Source organism: Manacus vitellinus, unplaced genomic scaffold (assembly GCF_001715985.3).
Source record: "Manacus vitellinus isolate BGI_N305 unplaced genomic scaffold, ASM171598v3 scaffold_113_pilon, whole genome shotgun sequence".
NCBI classification, from domain to species: domain Eukaryota; kingdom Metazoa; phylum Chordata; class Aves; order Passeriformes; family Pipridae; genus Manacus; species Manacus vitellinus.
Window position 1 is genome coordinate 311,786 of NW_021938858.1, and position 23,045 is coordinate 334,830.

The 23,045-nt window shown below is 38.8% G+C and overlaps 1 protein-coding gene across 1 annotated transcript in view; it reads left to right on the forward strand.

Moving 5' to 3' along the window:
- The window catches only part of EPHA3 (EPH receptor A3), a 196,630-nt gene that overhangs the window by 162,519 nt on the left and 11,066 nt on the right, over positions 1-23,045 (forward strand). The window contains exons 12-15 of the mRNA XM_018089066.2: positions 4,650-4,711; positions 7,020-7,229; positions 15,400-15,549; positions 17,489-17,682. Coding sequence (XP_017944555.1) covers positions 4,650-4,711; positions 7,020-7,229; positions 15,400-15,549; positions 17,489-17,682 — 616 coding nt within the window. The remainder of the gene's footprint in view (positions 1-4,649; positions 4,712-7,019; positions 7,230-15,399; positions 15,550-17,488; positions 17,683-23,045) is intronic.

Genomic DNA, 23,045 nt, shown 5'->3' on the forward strand with positions numbered 1-23,045 from the left:
ACCATGTCAATGTGTACCAAACATCCTCCAAAAGAGATAACAGCAGAAACACACAGCTTGTCTTTTGCAATGTACATTTTATTTCCTCAGAAGTAGGAAAAACAAATTACCCATGTGAAAACACCCATGTGAAACCCACACTGATGGATCCAATGAGGAGTGGGGTTTGAGGCAATTGCCCACAGAGCAGCTGCACGACCTGCACTGTATTGCTGCCCTCAGGCTGCTGAGAACTTAGAAAAGAATTTAGAACTTACCCTGGCTTGGTGAGCTGGGGAGAATTGGGGAATAAAAGTCGTCTGCTTGAAAAAAAATATAGCAAATGTGGAGGAAAAAGGAGCTTGATGAGCTGGGGAAAATGGGGGAATAAAAGTAGTCTGCTTGAAAAAAAAATATAGCCAAGTGGAGGAAAAGGGATTATTTCTGAAGAACACAGAAACTCAATAATAAATTGACAGGTTTAATAAACTCCAAAGCTACAAATTGCTACAAAACGGCCAAGAGGCTCTGGCTGATAACCTGGTAGGAGTTGTGGAGTCTGATGTGTTAAGGTTTCCTAAATGCATTGAAGAGCTGTGTTCTGCTCTCAGCTAAATCATTAGGTTCGTCATTAGCAGAAATTAATGAACAGCCTACCTGGGTGCAACAACTGGTACTAGGAAATTATTAAATGATTCCAAACCTTTTTCCTACATGGTTTTCATGCAGAGGAGAAGTACTCCTTGTAGATTCAATATGTACCAGTCATCATGGCTGGGCTTCGCCAACAAAGATTTGGGAAGGCTCTATCCACATTTGTTACAGGCACGCTGGTGGCTTATGAGGCCAATATGAGACAGACATACCCCACTGCAAAAGGCACAGCAGAAAGACTCCTTAGGTGGTGTATTCTGCAAGACACGGTTCCTTCTGCGTTGAAGTATTAGGCTTTTAAAGATCCTAATGCTCCAGAATATAGAGATCTTAGTAAAAATCTCAAAAAAAAAAAAAGGCTTGGGGCTTTAAGCTGTCAGTAGTAATATTGATTTTATTTCTGTGATTATATAGATATGTTTACTTAAAGGCATTTCCTAAATATGCCTTTGGGTTTTTGTTAAGGGTTTGGTTGGTTGTTTTTTTTTTAATTGCTTGATTCAAGGTTTCAAAAACATAGGTATGAAAGAATTTAATAGCCTACTGCAACAAAATATATAAAATAAAAACCCCACCAGTTTATGTCTAAAAATAATTAGTGACAGGTATGCAAAACCCTATATGTTATGAAGATACATAATCATAATTATAATAATAATGACTTCTCTAGGTGTGATTCGTGAAAGTCTATTTTGCTGATTTAAATAACAAAGAAGTTATTCGTTATCTTAGGTCTCACAGCCCTATTAGGAAAGGGCTGCCAGGTCTGCCTGTATAAATGAAGGTTACCTCCTGCTTTGTAATGGCACACGCTTTGCACAGTCAGAATAGGATTTGCAATCATGAAATCACTTGAAACACCAGCATCACTCTGTACACAGCTGAGCTAAAATCTATTTTGTTACATTTTGTATTCCTGGAGCACTTGAGAAAATAATTTAATTGCTGTGCATGCAGGAATTTGTGCATTGTTTTTGAACGTGCATTACTAATTCTATCTGTATTCTGTATGAGTGACTGTGAGCAAGCTTGCTACTCAGCTGTATTCACAGCAGAGTCCTGTCTGCTGTGGGGAGTCAGGTGTGCCAGCTGCCTATCACATCTATGTGTGGGACAGCGAGCTCTGAATATTCCCAAATGAAAAGCCTCAGGGATATACCACCCTCTCCAGACAGCTTCAGTTGAGAAATCTGCTGTGGAGCTATTTGTCTCCATTTTGCTGCAAGTAATGTTAATAATTTAATTCTTTAACATTCTGTGGGGTGATAGAAGGACAAGAAGCTTGTGGGATTTGAATTTGTTTTGGTTTTTTTTTAAACAAACCAATATACTCTATGAATAAGTTAACAGGCGTTCATACTTTTTAATAATAGCTATTAAATCACACCTAAAAGGCATTAGTATATGTGCAGTCAGTAGAGAGCCTGTGGAGTATATGATGGTTCACTCTCAGCACAGGTAATGCATGATAAACAGGAGATATGACCTTTTCTTCATTAACCAACTTTTGCTTAACAGGTGGCCCTTAGTAATTCTTTTACTTTAGACACTAATTCACTTTTCACAGTAAACAGATCTTCTGAAGCAACTCCTGATGATTGCAATTGTCACAATCCCCCTAACAGGACCGTTTAGTTGGAGAAGTCCTCAAACTGGGTGGCTCCTTTGCTCCAGTGCAGGGCTGTTCCACTGCTTCTCATGGATTTCAGTTCTACATCTTCCTGCTGCTGCCCTGGTCTCCTGGGCACACTGTAGGCCTTATTCTTAATAACTAGCATGCATGTTCTGCTTAGTTTACTAATAATTTACAGCAATTTGTAGCCTGTTAGTATAATAAACTTTGGCAACACTGTTGACACAACTTGTTATCATGTATAAAAGGTTCTCTTTTGATAAATGAATGCAGAATGTTCTTTTAAAGCTGTAGCATGTTGTTTCAGAGCATGTACTTCTTATTATGGGCACGTTTCCAACTTAGTGAGAGTGAAACCCTGTGCTTAGAGTGAGCAAGGCAGGAAGATGCTCCTGTAATAATTTGAAAGCCATATCTTCTTACTCTAATTTAAATCTTCTGATAAGTCTCATAAAATTGACTGAGTTTGTACAGAAACCAGACAAATGCTTCCTGGTTTTGAGGTACATGGATTTATCATAGAAAGCTTTGGAGAGCCTCATTGGAAAGGTCCAGCAGCATGTTCTGGGTGTTACCAGAAATCCCTTTGGGGTAACATTACACACAGACTGCAGGTTAGGGACTTTTGCTTGAAATATGCATTTCTTACTAACAAGAGAAAGCACAAACAGATTTTTTTTTTTTTTATTTTTTTTTTAGCTTTTCCATTGTTAGATTTTTTTATCTGTACCATCTCCTTAATAATTCAAGAATAATGTTTGGGACAGAGTATTTCATACTAGTTAATTGATGACTGTCAATTACTCATTGGTGTGATTCCCACAGATATGACATATGTGTCATATGTAAATGATAGAACGCATTTGCACCACAGAAAGTAGATATTTGAACCTATTAATCCATGTAAAGGGGACAAAGAGTTGTCTTGCCATTTTATTAAGCTTATTCTCTGAAACTACTGTTTCTCTTTCAAGTATTTCCATCTGTAGAACCTGTATTTTTGAAAAACCAGCAGAAAAATGAGTTGTTACCATTTACTTTGCTTTGTTAATGACTTTCCTGTTTTTAGTTAAACTGGATACCTCTTTCAAGCATCATGCTGTTCAGTTTTAGGAGTTAAAATTTCACCATGACTGCTATACAATGTACAGGCCTTAATCATACTTTTATGGTCAGATGCCTCTTCCTGTATTATATGTGAAATAATAATTCATCTCCTTAAATGACTTCATGCCCTTACCCACCTCTCCCTCTTTACCACAAAGAGAAAATAAACAAAGCTTTAGAAAATATTATGAAATAATAAAATCTGTATGATGGTAAAATATTAGCAGGGCAGTGACCTTTGTCTGTAAACTTCACCATAATCACATTAATTTTTGCATTCATTTTTCCCCAACTTATCAGAGTTTCATATAAGACCTTGGTTATGTTACAATATACTCCAGGATAGGAAGAATGGTTTCAAAAACTAATCTGAATATAGTTTTTAAAGCTATTGAAGTAATTTCAAGAACACAGGGCTGTTTCCTTAGAGCTTGCTGCTGCCCCGTGGATGCAGCATGTTCAGCTCCCATGCGGGTTTGTGCTGTCAGTGATCCCACCACAGCACAAGCCTGGAAGGAGGGATGGCCCCAGTACTGGAAAATAATAATGTTACAGCTCTGCTTTTCTTCCCAGTGCCCTGTGTTTTGTTCTGCACTTTCCTTTTCATCTTTATCCCCACCCCAACATTTTCCTCAGCTCATGGTACTGAAGCTTCTCTTCAAAGCTGAAGCTTCCTCCTCAAAATATGGAAGGTAAATAGTTTAAACGTATTGTAAATACCCTCCTGAGAGAGAGGGGGGTTTGCTGTTGCCTCCATGGGCTCTATTTATTCTCTCTCTTACCTGAGGAATACATTTATTGTGCCCATGCAGCAGAGCAGTGTTCCATGGTCTTTGCCACCTGCATTGTGCAGACCAGGGCATCTTAAGAGAATAAGTGACTCCCTCCACAGCAAGTGCCCAGCTACCTTTCCAAAGGAACCTGTGGGCAAATGCATGGCAAGGTACAGCAATTCATTGTGTAAATTCAAGTTATGAGATGAATTATATTCAACAGTGATGGATAGAACACTGTATACTGAAAATGTAGGATGCTTCACTTTGTTTCTTGGGACCTGAGTTGCTAAAATTCCTATCAGTTTATGCTGAAATTACTATATTTCTGTTGATGTCAGGGGAATCACAATTGTTTAGTTTGCCCATACATCTTTTAATTTCTTTCTAAATGTAAAATTATCCTTGGGGTTTGGAAGGTCTGAGAGCATTTCTGAAATGCTTGTTTTTACTGGTCATTATGTATTCATTTTAAATGCCTTACCCCTGTAATCTATTTGCAGGTAAACCAGTTATGATTGTTACTGAATATATGGAAAATGGTTCCTTGGACAGCTTCCTACAGGTAAGTGCAATAGAAAACTAAACGGTGCAGAACTGGCTCTTCTTCTGAACTTGTTCTGAAATTGCTGCCACTCTGCTCTGATTCATCATCAGCTCTTGTTGCTTGATACTTCATTATTTTCATTTGGGTTGGTGTGTATTGTGATGTGCTCAGAAAGCCAGGTAGGAATCTTCAGGTCGATTTTGACTGCTTGCAGTAAGCATTATTTAAAAATAAAGACAATTTTGGTTTCACTGGTATGTCAAATCTATTAAAAATGAACAAAACAGAACAGCATTCTGACACACAAAAAGGAAAATTGTTTTTCTGAAGGCTGAATTACATCTCTAATGCACTTATGCTTATCTGTTGGCAGCCTCTATGTCTTTGCAAGTGATTTCCAAAAGGAACGGATTTGTGGAAAATTTATCAGTAAACCGATAGTACTGAGTCAGAAGCTGTTTCCCTAAATATGAAAAGTTTGGGGAATAACCCCTTACCTGAGGATGTTAGATATGTTTAGCTAGCAAAGTTTATTGGCCTGTTTTCTTTCTCTAACCTTAGACATACTAATAATGCTGTTGATTTATCTTTGTTTTCTGTCAAAGTTGGTAGGGAGCCTAAAAAAATTTGAGCGCTCCCTGTGTCACCAAGATTTACTTGTGGCAAAACAAGAAGTGTAGAAGAAATGAAATCCCATCTGAGGGGAAACACTAGTTTAATTTTAATTTGTTAGGGCAAACTCAGCTGTGGCTGGGAGACTGCTTTGGTTCTGCCACGGTTGAATGACATTATCCCCCAAATTCATAACATTGAACTAGACATTTAACCCCAAAAGGCGATACATTGTCAACCTTAGTTTCAGTCTGTACTATATATGTTATGTTGTCCACTGGAGCATGTAAAATACATATAAATAATGTGTCAGTGTGGCTGAACAAAATATATCTGTGCTGAACTATATATATTTTGTTTAGGCTTAAAATCCTTGAAGAAAGCTCTGAGGAAAGCAGAATAATTTCTGACTGTACAGAACAGTTGTTCAGCTTGTTCGTTCATTCGAGTGTGGTTTTCTTTTTACTTCTGTTGTGTGGAATCATAGATAAGGATCTTGTGACTCATTAATATCACAGGCAAATCAGGGCATATAACCCTTTTAATAAATGCCTTTTGAAACTAGTTAGTTTGCTTTCCCCATTGCCATGGAAAGGCTCTCTGAACATCTGATTCTGTTCATGTTTAGAAACCTTCTGACTTCTAGCTAAATCTTTTTCAGGGTCTGTATAAATTCTCTTGTGTTGGCTCTAAAAAAAAGGTTTCATGACAGGGAGCTGCTGAGAGTCTTTTAAAATAATTAATTTCTTCATGAAGGGGAATTCTGAGAGACTCTTTAAGCATCTGCTGCATATATTTGTCCAATGTTTACAGTGCTAGTACTGCCCCTAAGTATACTAATCAAAAACGAGATTAATGCAATCAGTCTTGCAGACTGATTCATGTGAGATCACCTCACATGGCAGAGCCAGCTCCTATGCATTTAATAAAATTCTGGAAGCAGAAGAAGGAAGGGTTGGAGAGGTGCCCGTGATGATACTTCTGGAGCGCTGGGGAATTCATCTGAGAGCTGCGCTGTGACACACTGTTGTCCTGTTGTCTATGTAACTTTGTATCAATATCAAAGCTGGATGCTAACAAACAGATCAATAAAAGCTGGGACATTTAAACCATGCACCTAGAAGTCGATGATTAGAAATATATGGTTTCTAGGCGAAGTCACAGTGTGTTTAATTTTTGTGTTCCTGAAGTTGAGGAAGAATTTGAGGAATTAGTTTAAAGTTAGTGGAATTTGAAAGCCACTGACTCAGGGCAGCATTCGCTTTTGTTAAAAGAAAAAAAAAGGAAAAAAATTCTTGTGTAGTAGAAAACATTCATTAGTCCATCGGGTAAGGCTGGGATTTTCACTGAAAATTCCTATGGCCTTTCAGGGAAGTTGGACATCTGTTTCTCTAATGTCCTGATGCTCCAGTCTCAGGAGCAAACTTGGATTTATGTGCTGCTTTCACACATCTAGGTCCCATCTAGGAAGTTAAAATTCTGATGACAGCAAGAAGGGGAAAAATGAATTTTTACCTGAATTTCAAATCTGTCCCCTTCCCTCAGCTGCCTGGGAGATTATCCCCCTCAGCTCAACATGCTTGCACATGTGGCATTTAAATCACAACACCTGATCGTGAGCTCTTCACTAGGGAGCTTCCAGGGTCTTTATCAAAAGTTCTGTGTGCGGAGGAACATGAGCAGTCTCTGAAATGACATTTCAAATATTTTCCAGAAACACGATGCCCAGTTCACAGTCATCCAGCTAGTGGGCATGCTTCGAGGCATCGCATCTGGCATGAAATATTTGTCCGACATGGGTTATGTCCATCGAGATTTAGCTGCTCGTAATATCCTCATCAATAGTAACCTAGTGTGCAAAGTCTCAGACTTTGGTCTCTCTCGTGTGCTGGAAGATGACCCAGAAGCTGCTTACACCACAAGGGTGAGTTCCTGTGTTTCTTTGTCCTTTTAAAATTCTTGTTGGTGGTGACAAAGGCTGAAATGTGATGGAGTCCCTGAGGCTGTGTTGGAGAGGCGAGAGACATTCAATAAACCAGAAGTTCATCACAGCTATTTTTTATTTCATGTCTCAGAGAAGACAGAAGGCAAAAAATGTAATTTCTGTTGGTAGACTACTTTTTTAAAGTATGCAAAATTCTTGGCTCAGCTTCTTCTTCTGGATGTGTAAAGGAGTGAACACCATAATTAAGGCCTAAGCAGGTTTGGCACCCAATAATCTAAAACTTCATGTGTGCTTTAAGCACATTTAGCTGCACTGCTGATTTAATTCTCACACAGTAAAAAAACAACCTACCCATCTAGTTTTTTTGTGTGTGTGTCTTCTAGCATGATGAGACATATGTGTGATTGGATCATACTGATATCACTGTTCTTCCAGGGTTTATCAGTTCTACCTGCTATTGTACCTCTAACTGAGTAAAAACTTGAGTAAAACAAAAAAATAAATCTTGCTTAACAATGTAATAAGCCTCCTGTACTGTCTCCTTCTTATATCATATATACAAAATGTTACCTGTCTTTTGGAGAGGTAGTGATATCAAGAAGAAGACTTAGCTCTGTTTTATCTTTAGAGAAGCTTTTATCAGATAGGGGACTGTCCACAATGTAGTCTGCTGCTTTTTTCTTTTCTGAATTTTATCCTGTCTGAAAAGCTCCCTGGAAGTTATAGTGTTAGCTTAGGAAAAGTTCAGGAAAGCCACAGTGTATTCTGAATACATTTTTGCTGCACCTCTGGTTTTCATCTGGATAACGCTGCTGGTTTATTGTGGAAGGCTTTAGCTTTGTGTGCATGGATATTACACTGGGATATCTGATTGTCCCCTTTAATGCTGTTGCAAGTGGGTTTTGTTAACTTTAGAAAAAAGGACATTAATATCCAGTATCTTAGTCAAGAATAATTTGCATTGCTCCTGGTAATCATCTCATCTTTACTGTACAAACCAGATTAGAGAGTACCAGCACAATCTTAATGTGGATTTTCTAGGGCTTCCTTCATTCCTGAACACTGACAGGAGCAATCAGTTACTGTAGTAGTTTCATTGCTGTCTTCTTCATGACTGAAATAAAATAATCTGTGACAAATGAGTAAAGAAATCCTAGCTGTTTTCTTACACATTATATGTACATACATTTAGAGATAAATATTTATCCATCATACCTTCATAACTTACCAGGCATAAAGACTCTATTCTTTACTTGACCTTTCAGTGTTTTCTTTGACGTCTGATAAGCTTTGTCATGTTGTTGGTAATATGCAACATATAGCACTTTGGAAAAGTGTCTGCAGAGATCTGTCATGGTTAATATAAAGAGGCATTAGTAGGAGAAAGCAGTTTTCATGCCCAGTATAGGTTCAGCATTAATAAGTAAATATTCATGGAATGCAAAAATTCCTCAAGAGAAAATGACCTGTAGTCCAGGCAGAGGCGTATTGTTGTGTCAGATACTTGCCCGTTCTATTCTTAAAAACTCTTGTGGAAGTAGTGGGTGTTCCTGTCCCCCAAAGTAAACAATTTTAAGTATAGTATTTTTAGTATTTATCTAGTCACAGATTTAACATCCCTCCCCCAGGATGTACTAAGGCAACTACTCTGTGTCCTGCTACTGCTGCCATGGGCAGTAGATTGATCTCACCCTTAAAACACCTACTTAGATGCATGGAGGATGCTGTTCTCTTCACCCACATCTCTCCATTCTTTTATATTCTAAACATTTTTTCCCAAACTTACTGTGCTTGCTGATCTCTTTCAGATTATTTTCAGTTTCACTACATTTTCTTTAAATGCGGTGCCCAAACAGGACACTAATCTGGCCCAGTGCCAAGCACAGCATATTTATCTCATGTCATCTATTTCCTAAGCCTACCTGCCTCTTTGCAATTAGATAGTGAAATCAGATGGAAACAACTATTCTGTGAAGTGTAATCATCTGTGTTTAGTAAACTCCATCTGGCATTTACGGTGTATGTGCAAACTGCTGCAGGAAGACGCTCAGGTAATTAAAACCTTCAAATGCAACCTAGTATAAATCTAATTTTCTTCAAAGGTAGTTGCTGTGAATATACCTCTGCTATACCTATTCCTGGCTCTGTGAGAAAAACAAGGCTATTTGCTATTCATTTTTTGACCTAATTTCCTTTGAAGGGAATCTTATGCATGTGTCAAGCATTTCCATGGGGTATGTTTGATCCCCAGCTTAAGCAACTGGGGACCACAAGTGTGAAACAGAGCTTCACTCTACTGGCAGAAAGCTGAGTAGTTCATGTTCCTGCTGCTTAGTCATATCACAAAACATGGGACCATTTCCTAGGCTGCTCTTAGTGCATTTTGCAAGCCCTAATTATATGACAAAGCCAAGACAAAAATATTGACACTTTTTAAAGCAATGACATCATCCCAAACTATTTCATGCCTTTAAAAATAAAGGATGACAACTACTTCAGAAGATCTTTGAAAAGACAAAAAAAAAATCTAAATTATAGATGTAACTTCAAACATTAAAGAGTTTGTATTATATTGATAGGTACAGATTTTTTTCCTCCCCTCCACCTTTTCCTACTCCTAGTTGTCCATTTACTATCAGTGGTAGTAGGCAAATTTACAGAGTTAGCTGCAATGATGGAGGGTTCATATATTCAGGCTCCTTTTCTACCCCAATTTTCCACCTGTAAATGTCAAAGCCTGAGAATGATCCCATTGCTTTAATTCATAATTGCATGTGAGGATTGATCTACCCCCAAAAAGCCCAGTCAAGCCCCTCAGGTTTTCAATACACACCACTGACTGGGTGAAATTTTATGTTGTGCTGTTCTCAGAAGCAATGTCTGAAGCTTTGCATAAAGGCAATGAACATGTATCCTTTTATATATCAATACTTTATGTATCCCTTTGTATATCAATGCATAATCTGTGATATTCATGCTATTGTACGAGAAGTCTGAGGGACAACGCAAAGATCACAAGTGCATATGTGAAATTCAGGAAATCAGAAGTTGTAAGAAACTTTCCTACCTGACAGGGTCATTTTTTACCTCCTGAATTATTGTCACTGACAATACCACAAAAGGCCTTTGGCAGCTTGGAGTCTGCCTGCTTACAGAAGCAAAGCCAGAATGAGAATCAGGCTGACTGACTGTCTGGATTTTTTTTTTTTTTACTGAGTCTTTGTGCCTGAGGGGATGTACTGTAATTATCTCCGTCCTCCATATCTATTCACTTTTAATTGAAAGGCCAAGATTGTATTAAAATTGTCATTGTCAAATTGATCTGTTTTATCCTTATTATTTTTAGATGTCTGTATGACAAGCGGGTGGACTAATGACACAGCATGAAGTGGAAGTAAATTTAAGCTATCACACTTGTAGAGAGACTGTAATTATGTCTCCCAAAGACATAATATTTGGGTAATCAGTAGAGGAACTTTGCATAGGTAGCTACATCACTGGTGTTCATGGCATTTCAATGCAAAACACTGTCCAGTTATTACACTTGCATGGATAACTTCTCATCAAATGTAAATCATTTCTAAAAATACTGTGCTTGAATGGCAAGTGTTCCAGCAGCCTGTACCCCCAGCTAACAGTGCCAGAGTGAGGAGGGTACTACAGGGTACACACAAGTTCTTTCTGTTATGCAGAAATTACTGCAGCCAATGCTTGACAGAAATCTGCTGTGCTTTCCCTATATATGCAAACCCACTATATATAATACAGTCTGAATGTTTTGAAGGGTGTGACAGGAAAGTAAGCCCCATAAAGTCTCTTGCCTGATAAGCACAAGGGAGAGAAACAGTGCTCTGTTATCATCGACTACTCAAGGAGGAGATAATTTCAAGATAAAACAATCATTAGGAAGGAACTGACAAGTAGCATCAGATAATTTTCAGACATGTGAGAGGGTAAGTCAGACTCGTCTCACTCACCTGGAACTCTTGTTCTGTACCAGCAAGATATCTCCTGAACTATCCTATTTCCTGGCATTATGAATTAATGCCAGGCTTTTACCATCAGGTTTTTCTGCAAAGTTCTTCTGGTTATTGTTAGAATCTATTTTTCTTGATTCTTCTCTCCCCAGGCCTGTGGCTTTGGTGCCTGTGGCAGTCACCCTGTAGCAGATTATAAATCAGAATATTGGAATGGGTTATGAAGTCCTGGAAGCAGCTGCCTTGTGCTGGAGTGCCAGACGTGCTAGAAATAAATCGAGGACTTCATTGGCTTTAGATGAATTATGTTGACTAGGCAGATAATGCAGGAATCACAGCTCCATCTACAGAAGATAAAACTTCGGGTTACTGCTGGCTCACTGATTTCAAAGCCTGAGAGAGGTTCTCTGACCTAGACTGCCTGGGTTTCTGAGCTGCAGTAACAAACTCCTACAATTTCTAATACTAAAGCCTTCTTTCTACTCAAATTCAGGCAGCTTAGTTGGCTTCGTGATAAGCACGGCCTTAAAGGGAGACTATGACAAAAAATATATACAACCTGTACTTATCTTCAGAAAATAATCACTAGATAAATTACAAGTATTAGCAGGTGTCATGATAGTAATTTAAATATTAGGAGACTGGGAAAAAGGGGAATAAAAAAATAAGAGACAAGGAAAGAAACATATTTGGGAGATTAGTTTTTCCAGCTCCAACTCTCTGGTCTAGGAGAAAGTGTTTGGTTTTATTTATGTGAAGGTAAATTATGTAAGATATCTTTGATATTGGTAAAGGATATTACAAAGAATATACTGAATATATAGCAGAAAAATGGAAATGTTATATTTGTTCAAAGGAGTTGAGTATTTCTCAAAAATAGGGGAGAGATGCAAAGGCATTGTCTAATGCTGAATGATCATAGGTTTTGATTTTAAAGTAGAGTATATGAAATGCAGCAAGCACTACAATTTTCAAAGGAAACGGCAGTAGAAAATCATGCATTTAGTTTGATAAAACTCTTCAGATCTTCTGCATATATTGATATTTGGACATCTGCTAAAACATGAATGTTGCATAATCCTTTGGGGGCAATTTTTTTTTTGTTAAAATGCTTATTTGTCTAAAAAGTATTTATCAGACTTTTTTATTGTTGTTTTTAAATTATTGAAAAATAACCAAATATAAGATTGACATTTTTATGATAAATTTGAGAGCAGAATAGCAAAATAAAAGTTTCATACTCTACTCAGTGGCAGTTGATTTTTTTAACTACATTTTAATACTCTTTTAATTTTTGTCTTGTTTATGGAAATGCTACATGTATCTGTTTGTATAGGATTACAGCTGAGACCTAGCACAGAAAATTTGAAAGCCACTGACTCCTTGTAATGGAATCTGAGGTTGATGTACTTTCCTTTTTCACCAAAGCTAAGCCAGAAGAACTTGGTTTCATTGAGTTGGTAATCTTTCTGCAATAAAGCAGACCCAAAATGTTAGGAGACTAATTAATGTCATTTTTTTGTAAATGTGTTTCTCCAATTGCATAAATGACTTTTTACATAAGATTACAAAGGTAAAGCCCTTTTATCAAATATGATATTTTCTGCCCTTGTCTAAAGCTCTCATATTCTAACCCTGAGCACATTTTTGTGTGTGGTATCTGGCAATTATTTCTCTAGGGTTATGCAAGAAGGGCTTCATTTTTGTATCTTAACATGAAATTTAAAAAGTGAGCCTGAAGCCACCCATGGAAATTCAGTTTTTTGAGGAGCAATATTCTGAAAACTCCAAACTCAAGGCACCTTGGCCTGGCAGATGTGTTGGGGTTTTTGTGTAAATTTAGGATATGGCATCCCCCTAGAACTGACATTAATTATTGGAAATCAGAGTTCACTATTAGTATGTGTAGAAAAAAAGGTTGAAAAAGAGCTACTGGTGTCTTTATCAGCCCAACATCTAAAACTGTAAGAGGATTTGTTGTGAAAACACTAGGATACAGGAGAGCTTCCCTTGTTTCTTGATTGTCCCTTGGACTCACTGAGGGACCCTGGACATTTGTAAAGCAGGTATAATATTTCTTATTAATACAGTCATTTTTATGTTCTTGGTAATGTTCTGGAGCAGCACTGAAAATGGTGAATAAATTTATAATGAATAGAAAATACAATGTACTTTTTGTGACTAAAGAACATCATCTAATAGCTCTTCATCTGGCTTCAGTGATAAAATGGTGGTTTCAAATACTGACATTTGTCTTCTCTGTTCAATTTGTTGGTCCACAAGTTCATGTCTCAATTCAGTGTTTACCAAATTTTAAGGGTTGAGTGTGAAATAAAGGTTTTCCTTTTGGTAGGGAGCCTGATAAATAGAATGGGATCCCCAAAAACTGTATGCCAAGATAATTCCCTCCCTGACCTTTGCCAAGCCTCTAAGACATATATAGTGACATTTTGGGGGTCTAAATTGTGACCTGAGTCAGGCCTGCCTGTGTTGCTTATACTTAATTTAATTTGGGCAATGTTAGCCATGAAAATGAAGATGCTTAGGCTTCAGTGTATTTAGATTGCATTTAGGTTTCTAATTAACACTAACAATGTCTGCATTGCTGTTCTTAACCAAGCTAGTCCATATAAAGCTGGTGAGTGTATGGCTATCCTCAGTGCAGGTACACTTTATGGGAGTGTGGGCAAAGCATTAACATATTTAAATCTTTTTTTCTTGCTGGTTACTCAGTGAAAATTTGAGCACTCCCTTCCCACACAGGTTATTGTGAGGATAGGTGTATGACTGTGGTATAATGGGGCTTGGAGAGGTACTGCAAATAGCTAGTCTAGTGTGAAATCTTCAGAATATATTCTGTACTTTTTGTGTACCCCTAGAACTGGAAACAACTTTAAACTCTTCCAGTTCTCTGTATTCAGATATATTCACTCCAGAATTTTCAGTCACAAGTTTTGCACCGCTATCTTTTAGAATCCAATTTTCTCATGTCTGACTCACAAATCAGTAGTGAAAACCTCTGCAAAAGCTGGCACCATTGGAAATTGTCTCTTTCCTCTAATTTTCATGTTCCAGAAACTCAGCCTGAGGTTGCTTGTGTACATTTTACTAATTTAACCTATGGCACCAAGTGGTGGCCATAACCAGGGAGAGATGTTCCCCCAAGTGCAGTGTTAATTGTACTGGTACCTTCAATTCTCTTCTTACATCATTTAATGATGGCTTGCTTCTCTTATGACTGTAAAAAGTGTTCAAAGCCACTTCCTCAGGTGACATTTTTTGCCCTCTTGTCTCTGCACAGATGACCCCATCCAAACCTGTCTTCCCATGACTGTCTCAGGCACCTTTGGAACAGGAAATTTGTGCCTGTGGTCACAGTGGCTGCCTTGTGCAATTGTAGGCTTGGCATTAGTGAAACAGAGCAACACCATGGCCCCCCATTTTCCTTGAATGTCCCAGAAAACACGGGGTGAAAACACAGTGAAACTAAGCAGGTTCCACACCCACAGGGAATTCCCTTGGATGCCTTACTGGCAGCCAAATCCAGCCCTCTTGTGCTTGCAAGAGGACCTGGGTTATAAACAAGGACCAGGTACTGGTTTTTCAGTCTTTAATCTTGTATGACTGTAGTGCCAGTTTACAAACATTTTAGAACCTAAAACCAACCATACTTAGCTAACCATTTACTCTTACCTGTGCATATTAAGCTACCCATTTATATATATGTAAGTGCATAATGATAATAGGGCCCCTGGTGGTCTGGTGGTCAGGATGTGGGGCTCTCACCGCCGCCGCCCGGGTTCCATTCCCGGTCAGGGAAACTGCCCCGGGCAATGGAGCTGGTCAGCCCTGTAAGGCCATCCATCAAACAAACCCACGTCCTGAGGACCTCACTGCCACCGTCCTGAGGACCTCACTGCCACTGTCCGAGCTCGCTCGGCCCCGGCAGATGAACCTCAGGATGAAAGGGTGGGCTCAGTTCAGCACACACTGGGTCTCACCTAAACAATCCACTGCGCAGGCTCCGAGGGTTAATGACCTTCCCAAATCTTCGCTCGTGAAGACTGGCCATACTATAATGATAACTGAGAATCTCAGAGATAAAATAATCAATCATGCAAAATCATATTCATGGCAGTGCTGTAGATTATTTTATTTTGTTCTGCTTCCAGGGGGGCAAGATTCCCATCCGATGGACATCCCCAGAAGCCATTGCCTATCGGAAGTTCACGTCAGCCAGTGATGCCTGGAGCTATGGGATTGTTCTCTGGGAGGTGATGTCTTATGGAGAGAGACCATACTGGGAGATGTCCAACCAAGATGTAAGTCTGTTGTTATCTGAGTGATGTTCTCAAATAAAGAATCAAGCTGTGAAGGGAAGCGAAGCATAATGAAACCAGGTGGCTCTGAGGTTTTGATTGAATAAGATTTGGAGATGAAAATCTCCACTCCCTGGTTAACCAGAAGTTCATTAGAACTTAACAAAGAGCCACCATCTTTATAGCAGGGTATTTTGGAGCTCTGATAGAGAATTTTATCACATTGGTGATTTTCTGTAGGATGATTCAAAGAATTCCACTGCAATGAGGTCATTACCTTTTACATTCCTTAGTTTATTGTTAGAAAGCCCTCCTAAATTTCTGTTGATCACCTTTGGTTCCACTCATATAATATGCTGGAGAAGTTTTCTGTAAATGTCAAATACACAGAATAAATTGCTCTTGGCACTTGTGAAAAAGAGAAGCAAAGCATTTCTACTAAGAGTTTAATGAAACCAAAATGCTTCTGGAAATAATCAATGGATAAAAAAGAGTAAAGTGATCTGATTAGACGACTTCCAATACAGGCTTCTTTGTTACATTAGTAAAACTGTCCAACCCTGCAATCCAAATGATTAATGGATCTCTCCCAGTATTTTTAAAAGAAGCATAACATTTCCCCAAATAAGATTTTTAGTATATCTATTTTTCATTCTTTTTCTGTTGCTTTATTAATTTTAAATTTATTCCACGGGAGTAACTTATGAACCAAATTTTCTGAAGTGCAGTCATTAATACAAATAGATTCTCCAGGGAGCTGATATATATTGTTACTAGCCCTAAATTAAAAAAAAAAAAAAAAAAAAAAAAGTCCATAACAGTTGTAGTCAGACATTTTCTGTAGTACTTTATATTAAACAAGGAAAAAGAGAAGAAAACTTTCTTTCAAATGAATGCACCTCTGGAATCCAGGTCTCTGCACAAAACAATGTGTTTCTATTAATTGGTCCTGAACATTTTCTCTACTGTTTGTGGAGATTAATGTATCCTGTTACATGGGCTGACATACCACTGGAATGCCTTTAAGAATATCACAATAAAATCAGAAACAGAAGGATTAACCTATTTATGTACCTCTCCTTCATGGCTGCTTAAACCATAAACTGTTTTCCTATCCCTGTTCTGACTCAGAATAGTTTGTCCTGCTTTTCAGTTAACTGATCCAGATAAAAACGAAAGATTAACAGAATATGTCATTTTCTAGTTTGAATCCATTGGGGTAGGCCTGATCAAGAGGTGTTAGATTCTAGTGAAAGAAGCTTCTGAACAGTGTAAATTCTAAACTAGTCTTTTGTGTGTGTATGTGTCAATTTTTAAAAATTATAGACAATCTAGACAAATTTTATCAGTCTGGGAAAATGATACAAGAATTGGGCTGGCACTGCCTAGTAGCACATGCATAGTTTTCCTTCAGGTAAGTTTTATTGATATTTTCTGGCCCTGTGAGATCATCCCCAAGAACTTCTGTCTGTCGGTTCAGGATGTCCCCTGAGAGGGTAGGTTGATTTTCTGCAGGGTAGGTTGTTCATTCTGTTGGTGTTTTGGGTGCACTGTCCACTGGAGAACGTGGGAAGTGTGTGCTGCTAAGGGTCATCAGTGGAGAGAAATTCAAGACCTTTTGAAGTTTGGCATACTTAAGCAAGCACCCACTAACTGCAGCTTTTGTTTATGGATTTAGTTCAACTGAGTGTGAGTTTCGGAGATCCTTTCTACACACTCACCTTCCTCAAAGTCACACACTGTATCTTAACTCCCCTTCCTCTATGTCTAATCTGCTGCCTGGTTTACTTTGCAGATAAACGAGAGGCATTGCAAGAGGAGACAATTAGTGAATAAACACATTTGTTTGAACACAGAATGTCCACGTTAATGCTCACAGAACTGATAAAAACAAGTCGGTGTAAGTGCCTTTAAGTTCTCAAAAACTTTTCTCCTTGTGCAGGTGATTAAGGCTGTGGATGAAGGGTACCGCCTGCCACCTCCCATGGACTGCCCAGCTGCCTTGTATCAGCTTATGCTGGACTGCTGGCAGAAAGACAGGAACAACAGACCCAAGTTTGAGCAGATTGTCAGCATCCTGGACAAGCTGATCCGTAATCCCAGCAGTCTGAAAATAATCACCAATGCGGCGGCAAGGTGACATATTACATCTTACATTGCACATACATAAACGTCTTTGACTTCTTCATTTTCCATAATTAGACTTTGTCCACTTTGTTTGCTGCCTCTTCAACTTTAAACTGTAGCTGTTTGTAATCTTGAAGGCTACAGTGCTTCCTGTCTGTTCCTTTGAGAGAAGGATTTGATGTTGTTATCGTTTTTATTATTGCTGTTATTTTTATTAATTATTTGCTATTGTTTATCCAATTTGTGAAAAGCTTTTATGCTAGAGATATGGAACCCATAGTAAGATTGGGCAGAGTTTTTTGAGAAAAATAGAGATGGCAGATTTGGCCATCATGGGATCTTCCTTTTCCTTCTGACCTTTCGGGGTGTTTTAAATGCTTTTAGTATTTCATAGGTTACAGCTGGCCATGTTCCTAAGTAACTTTCTTAGTTGGGTCCAAATACACTTTTATGCTTTTCTCTGACAAGTCACCTTAACTTTAATCACATTTATAATCTTTTTGCTTTCAGTAGGACTCACAGACATAAAAATGAACTTACTTTCCCTGCTAGATCAGTGTGTTAACAAGGAATTAACTTTCAACCTGTGCAGTATTCCTAATTGCATTAAAAACATTCATTTTTAATCCTGGTTTTTCAACACACTCTGGAACTTCACTCCAATGAGATAATAATTATCTCATTGAGAGCAAGCAGCTGAAGAGTGCGTTTGCACCTAAGGGCATAATGAGGATGTGGTGAAAGAGGAGCTTTAGTTAAGTAGGGTTAAAGTGAGTTGCTTTATAAAATGTGCAAAATGTCATACTCTCACTGAATGATGTAAAAGATGTAAAATTGCCTCCTTTTCCCTGCCCCCTGGCTTTGTGTTGCAGCCTGAGCTGGAGATTGACGATTATAATTACCTCCTTCTGCCACTCCAGAGATGAGAAAAAATATATACTGAGAGAATATGGCTTGCACACTACTTGTGTTTCAATAATTTGTTTGATGAGCCTTTAACACATAGTAAACCAACATACTTATAGAAGCAATTATTTCTGTTACCTGGCAGGTAACAGAAAATGAAAACAACAAAAACAACACAACACATTTTGGGGATAACAACCAAACTGTTTAAACACCATCTTCTCAGTCAAGTACATTTCTTCCAAGCATCTTGGCAAATGATTGGTACAAATATTTATTTTATAGGGATATACTGCAGCATTCTGCTGAATAGGGGGGTTGGGTATCGTAACTATCTTGTTTTGGTTTGGAGATTTGATTGCAAAAACCAGTGCTGCATATTTAGTGTTCCAAACAGAAGCAAAATGTTCCCTGTTTACTGTCCTTCCAGTTACAGATTTGAACCACAGCAGAGCTGAAAACAATGTTGAACCATAGTTTCCATTTACCTTGTTCATAGCCAGGAAAAGCTGATATCCTCTAGTGGAGACCAAATTCAGTCTGAGCGCTGTTTGCACCTGCTGGGGTCTGTGCAGGAGCTCCACAGTGTGATATTGTTCTCTCCTGCCTCTGTCTCACCCTCTTTGCTCCTATTTCATTATGTTCTTTATTGGCACAGCTCGCAGAGGCTCCACATCCATAACACAATGCCATGGTCTCTGCTCATGGCCCAGCATGGGGAAGGAAGGAGACTGCTGACATGGCAGGGAACTTCTCACAGCTGCTTTAGCTGAGCTCTCAGTGAAGTGCTCCTTGTGGCAGACTGTTGCTTTCACCTTGATATGGAGCACATTTCTGAGGAGGGGAGCGTCAAAGGGGATTTTTATTCCTTCCTTCCGACTGCCTTTCCACTGTTACATCCCTACACATTCCCAAGCAGTGCAGTCTCCCTTTCTGCAGCTCCTCACTCCCTGGCAGCAGACAGGGGACTGTGGGGTGCAGGTCGTGCTGCCCCTCTAGGAAGGACTTTACTGCAGTTCAGGGAACGTGTGGTCCATGACCTCTCCATCTCACTCTTGCCCTGTCAGTGTCTGCAGGTCAACCTAGGCTATCCTTAAACACAATCACAAGTGACAAATGAGGAGTGCTGGGCAGTCCTATGCACATTTGGGTCACAACCATTGTCGCAATAGACTAATCTCAAACTTCAGACGTGGCTGAGAAGCTGCATCCAGCTCTACACCCCATCCATGTCCTGCAGAAAGCCACAGCTGGCAGGGAACATGCCCTCCTTCTGCAGCAGGAGCCAGTGGTGCTGCTGGCCAGGGACTGAGCACTGGAGGTTCAGCACCACTTTTTGACAGGCTGACAGAGAAAAATGAAGAAGAAAAATGAGAAGCCAGACTTAAAATGGGTTTGGGTCTTGCTGTAGCCTTGGGTACAGAAATATGTAACTGATACCAAAGGGTGGCGAGTCAGGGCAGCTCCTTGAGAAGGAGACATAGTGGGATTCTTGCCAATACTCTTCTGCTGTCAGCAACCAGAGAGGGACAGGCATCACTGCAGGGGTAAAGCACTCAGTGACTCAGCCCCCAGGGCTCAGGGGATTGCACCAGCTCAAATGGCTGCTCTCAGTTGTTATTTGAGGCTGTAGCACTCCCGTAGCACCTCTCCTCCTACCCAGAATAAGCAATTAATCTAAATTATAGGGGTCCCAGCTCTCTTTTACCCATGTCTGTGGTGCTACTGGAGGAATGCTAGAGCTTTATGCCCACCATATGCTTGTAGGTGTTTAGAATGTATTTGGTCAAGGAAAATGTTTAACCTGACGTCTGTTGCAGATGCAAAACCTGTGTCTTCTTACAGATTTTAGAGCTCATGTTTGTTTAAAATACAGCACTGTTGTATCCTATTAAAAAACATATTGCTAGAGGTGCATAGGATATCCCTGTCCTCTGGGTAGGTTACTGTTAACTGACCTCAGCTGAAGGATGTGCTTGACTGTACATCTGATTCCAGGGCACAGCCCAGGCATGTCTTACACTAATACCTCACAGGAATAGAGGAGAGGAGTCAGAGCCTTCAATTCTCTATCTCCTTTTCAGTCTTTTCAGTTTTCTATCCCTTCAGGCCACTCCATAGCATCTAATAATTTCTTGATACCCGAGGGGATGTTTTTTATCCTTATTGATCATCACTTTGCAGACTGTTCTATGTGCTTTTGAACCTTACTTTGACAAAAGGGTTTTTTTAGCCTCAGCAAACGTTTCATAATACCTTTCCTAGTGTTGTGTTTCATCTCAAATTCACATGAAAATTCCTTATTTTTATTCCTTGTAAAGTACAGAGTATGGCTGATTTCTTTCTTGCCTGTCAAAATTCACTTTTTAATCAGGTGGCCACCTTGAGCTCTTTCTAACAAGACCGTGGGCACATGGGTGTTTTGTGTCCCTCAGGCTGCCTGGAGTTCACCAGCTCTGTAAGGGACAGTAGGAACAGAACTGAGGAAAAATCCTGCGGTTTTCTAAAGCACAGTCTCATGATATTTTTATTTGATTTATGTCTTGCTGTTCTTTCCTGTTTTCTGAACATGATGTTCGTTTTTCTAACAGAGTCCTTGGACATCTTTAGGGTGGAAGTGAGTTCATAATTCTTCCAGTTTTGATCCGGTTCATTATTTTTCTTCTCGAGCTTATTTTTTTTTTAGTCCACTGTGCATTACTTCACATTTGTGAGCATTTCTTACAGATACAAAGCAGATGGAAAGTTTTTTTAACTCAAGCTGGAGAGTCAGAATCACTCCACCCACCTGCTGGCAAGTTGGTGAGGCTATGGTCTGAAAGGGCTTGTTAGCTGTTGTTTCATTTGTGTGGGGAAAAAATGTAACTTGAGTCATGCAACTGGAAATACTTTGTGTACAAATCTTAGATGGACTCATGAAATTTTATTTTTCATACTTTTTTCTTTCTTTTCTCTTTCATACTTTTTTACTTATATTTCTGATATAAATATATATGTGATGGCTCTCAAGAGTTACAATGTATATTATAATTTTATGTATATCAATCTTACATGGCAATTAAAAAAAATTAAAACATAGTGTGTGATTACCAATATATTTAAAGCATTTCTGTACCCCAAAATGAATTAAGCTGTCAGAAGATAATGTGGTCTTGAGGTATAAGGGTAGTGATACAGAATTCAGGCAACTCAAATGCTGTGGCAGCTTTCCTTTAGTTTCTATGTGTGTTCACATCTGTCATGTCAGTGGGACTGAAGGCATTTAGTCTTCATGAACCCCACTATAAAACAGCAATAGCCCAGTTAATGCACAGCCTCTGCCAACAAAAAGCATTTGAAAAAAAACCTGAAAATTGTTTCTAATTCCAGCATGTGACTCTTAGAAATTCTGAATTTCTGCCAGACCTCTGATTGATTGCAAAACTGACACAGAATCTGCACAAAAAAACCCTCAACCTGCTCCTGTATTTGCTCTTGTTTCCATATAAGCTTTTGGTAAAGTGAAAGTCAGTGTCAAGTATTGCTGCTGTTGTTTCTTTAAACTGCAAACACATATTTAGGAGAAGAGGAAAGAATTATATTGCCAAAAAGGGGGGGAAAGCACCTGAGAATTCAGGATATTTCTCTATTAAGTGTCTTTTTGTTTATTTCTAGCTGTATTAATAGTTATGTCTAAATGCAGAATTGCAAGACTTTGTCTCATATATCAAATGCAGAAAAGAAACAGGTGATAGTCTTCTGTGTAAAAAAAGATCATCATTTTTACAAGTTGCTCAGAGTTAACAGCTGGAGATTTCGTTACTTTCTTTGGATTTTCATGGAAAATGCTGCTTATTTCACATTGCAGATTGAGGATCTCAGAGGCAGGAGATTTTAATGGGGCATTTATCATTCAGTTCTTTATTCTCAGTTCATATCTGAGCCCAGGTATCTGACATGCAATGTCATTGACACATCTTACTGCTTATGTGGAGTTCTGTAAAATCATCTGATGCTTTTTGTCCACTTATCAATAAGCTATAGGTAGTGTCACTTCAAATTTTGTGAACAGTTCTCAGTTTGGAAACACAAGTATGAATCGTTCTGCAAAATCTGTTGGACCTCATTTTATTCTGGAAAATGTCAAAACTTCATCTGTTTCAAAGGCAGCTTCCTTACTGGGGCTTTTAAAAATGATTATTTTGTTTAGCTAACTTCTCTGTCTCTCTGGAAATTTAAATTACCTTTCTCACAGGAGAATTAATTAGCAAGTTTGCCACAAATCTTTGAAGATAAAGGTGTTACAGGCTAACCAGGAGTTGTTAATAGGATTCAACATCTGTTTCTCCTGGCATGGAGCTGCCTTTAGTATGGAATCCATGGAAAAGACTTGTTCAGTAAAGGCAGAAAGCTTCAGTGAGTCATTTGATTCCGTTGAATCAACCAGCCAAACTGCTATCCAGTCAGTCTTTAGGTTTAACATGCTT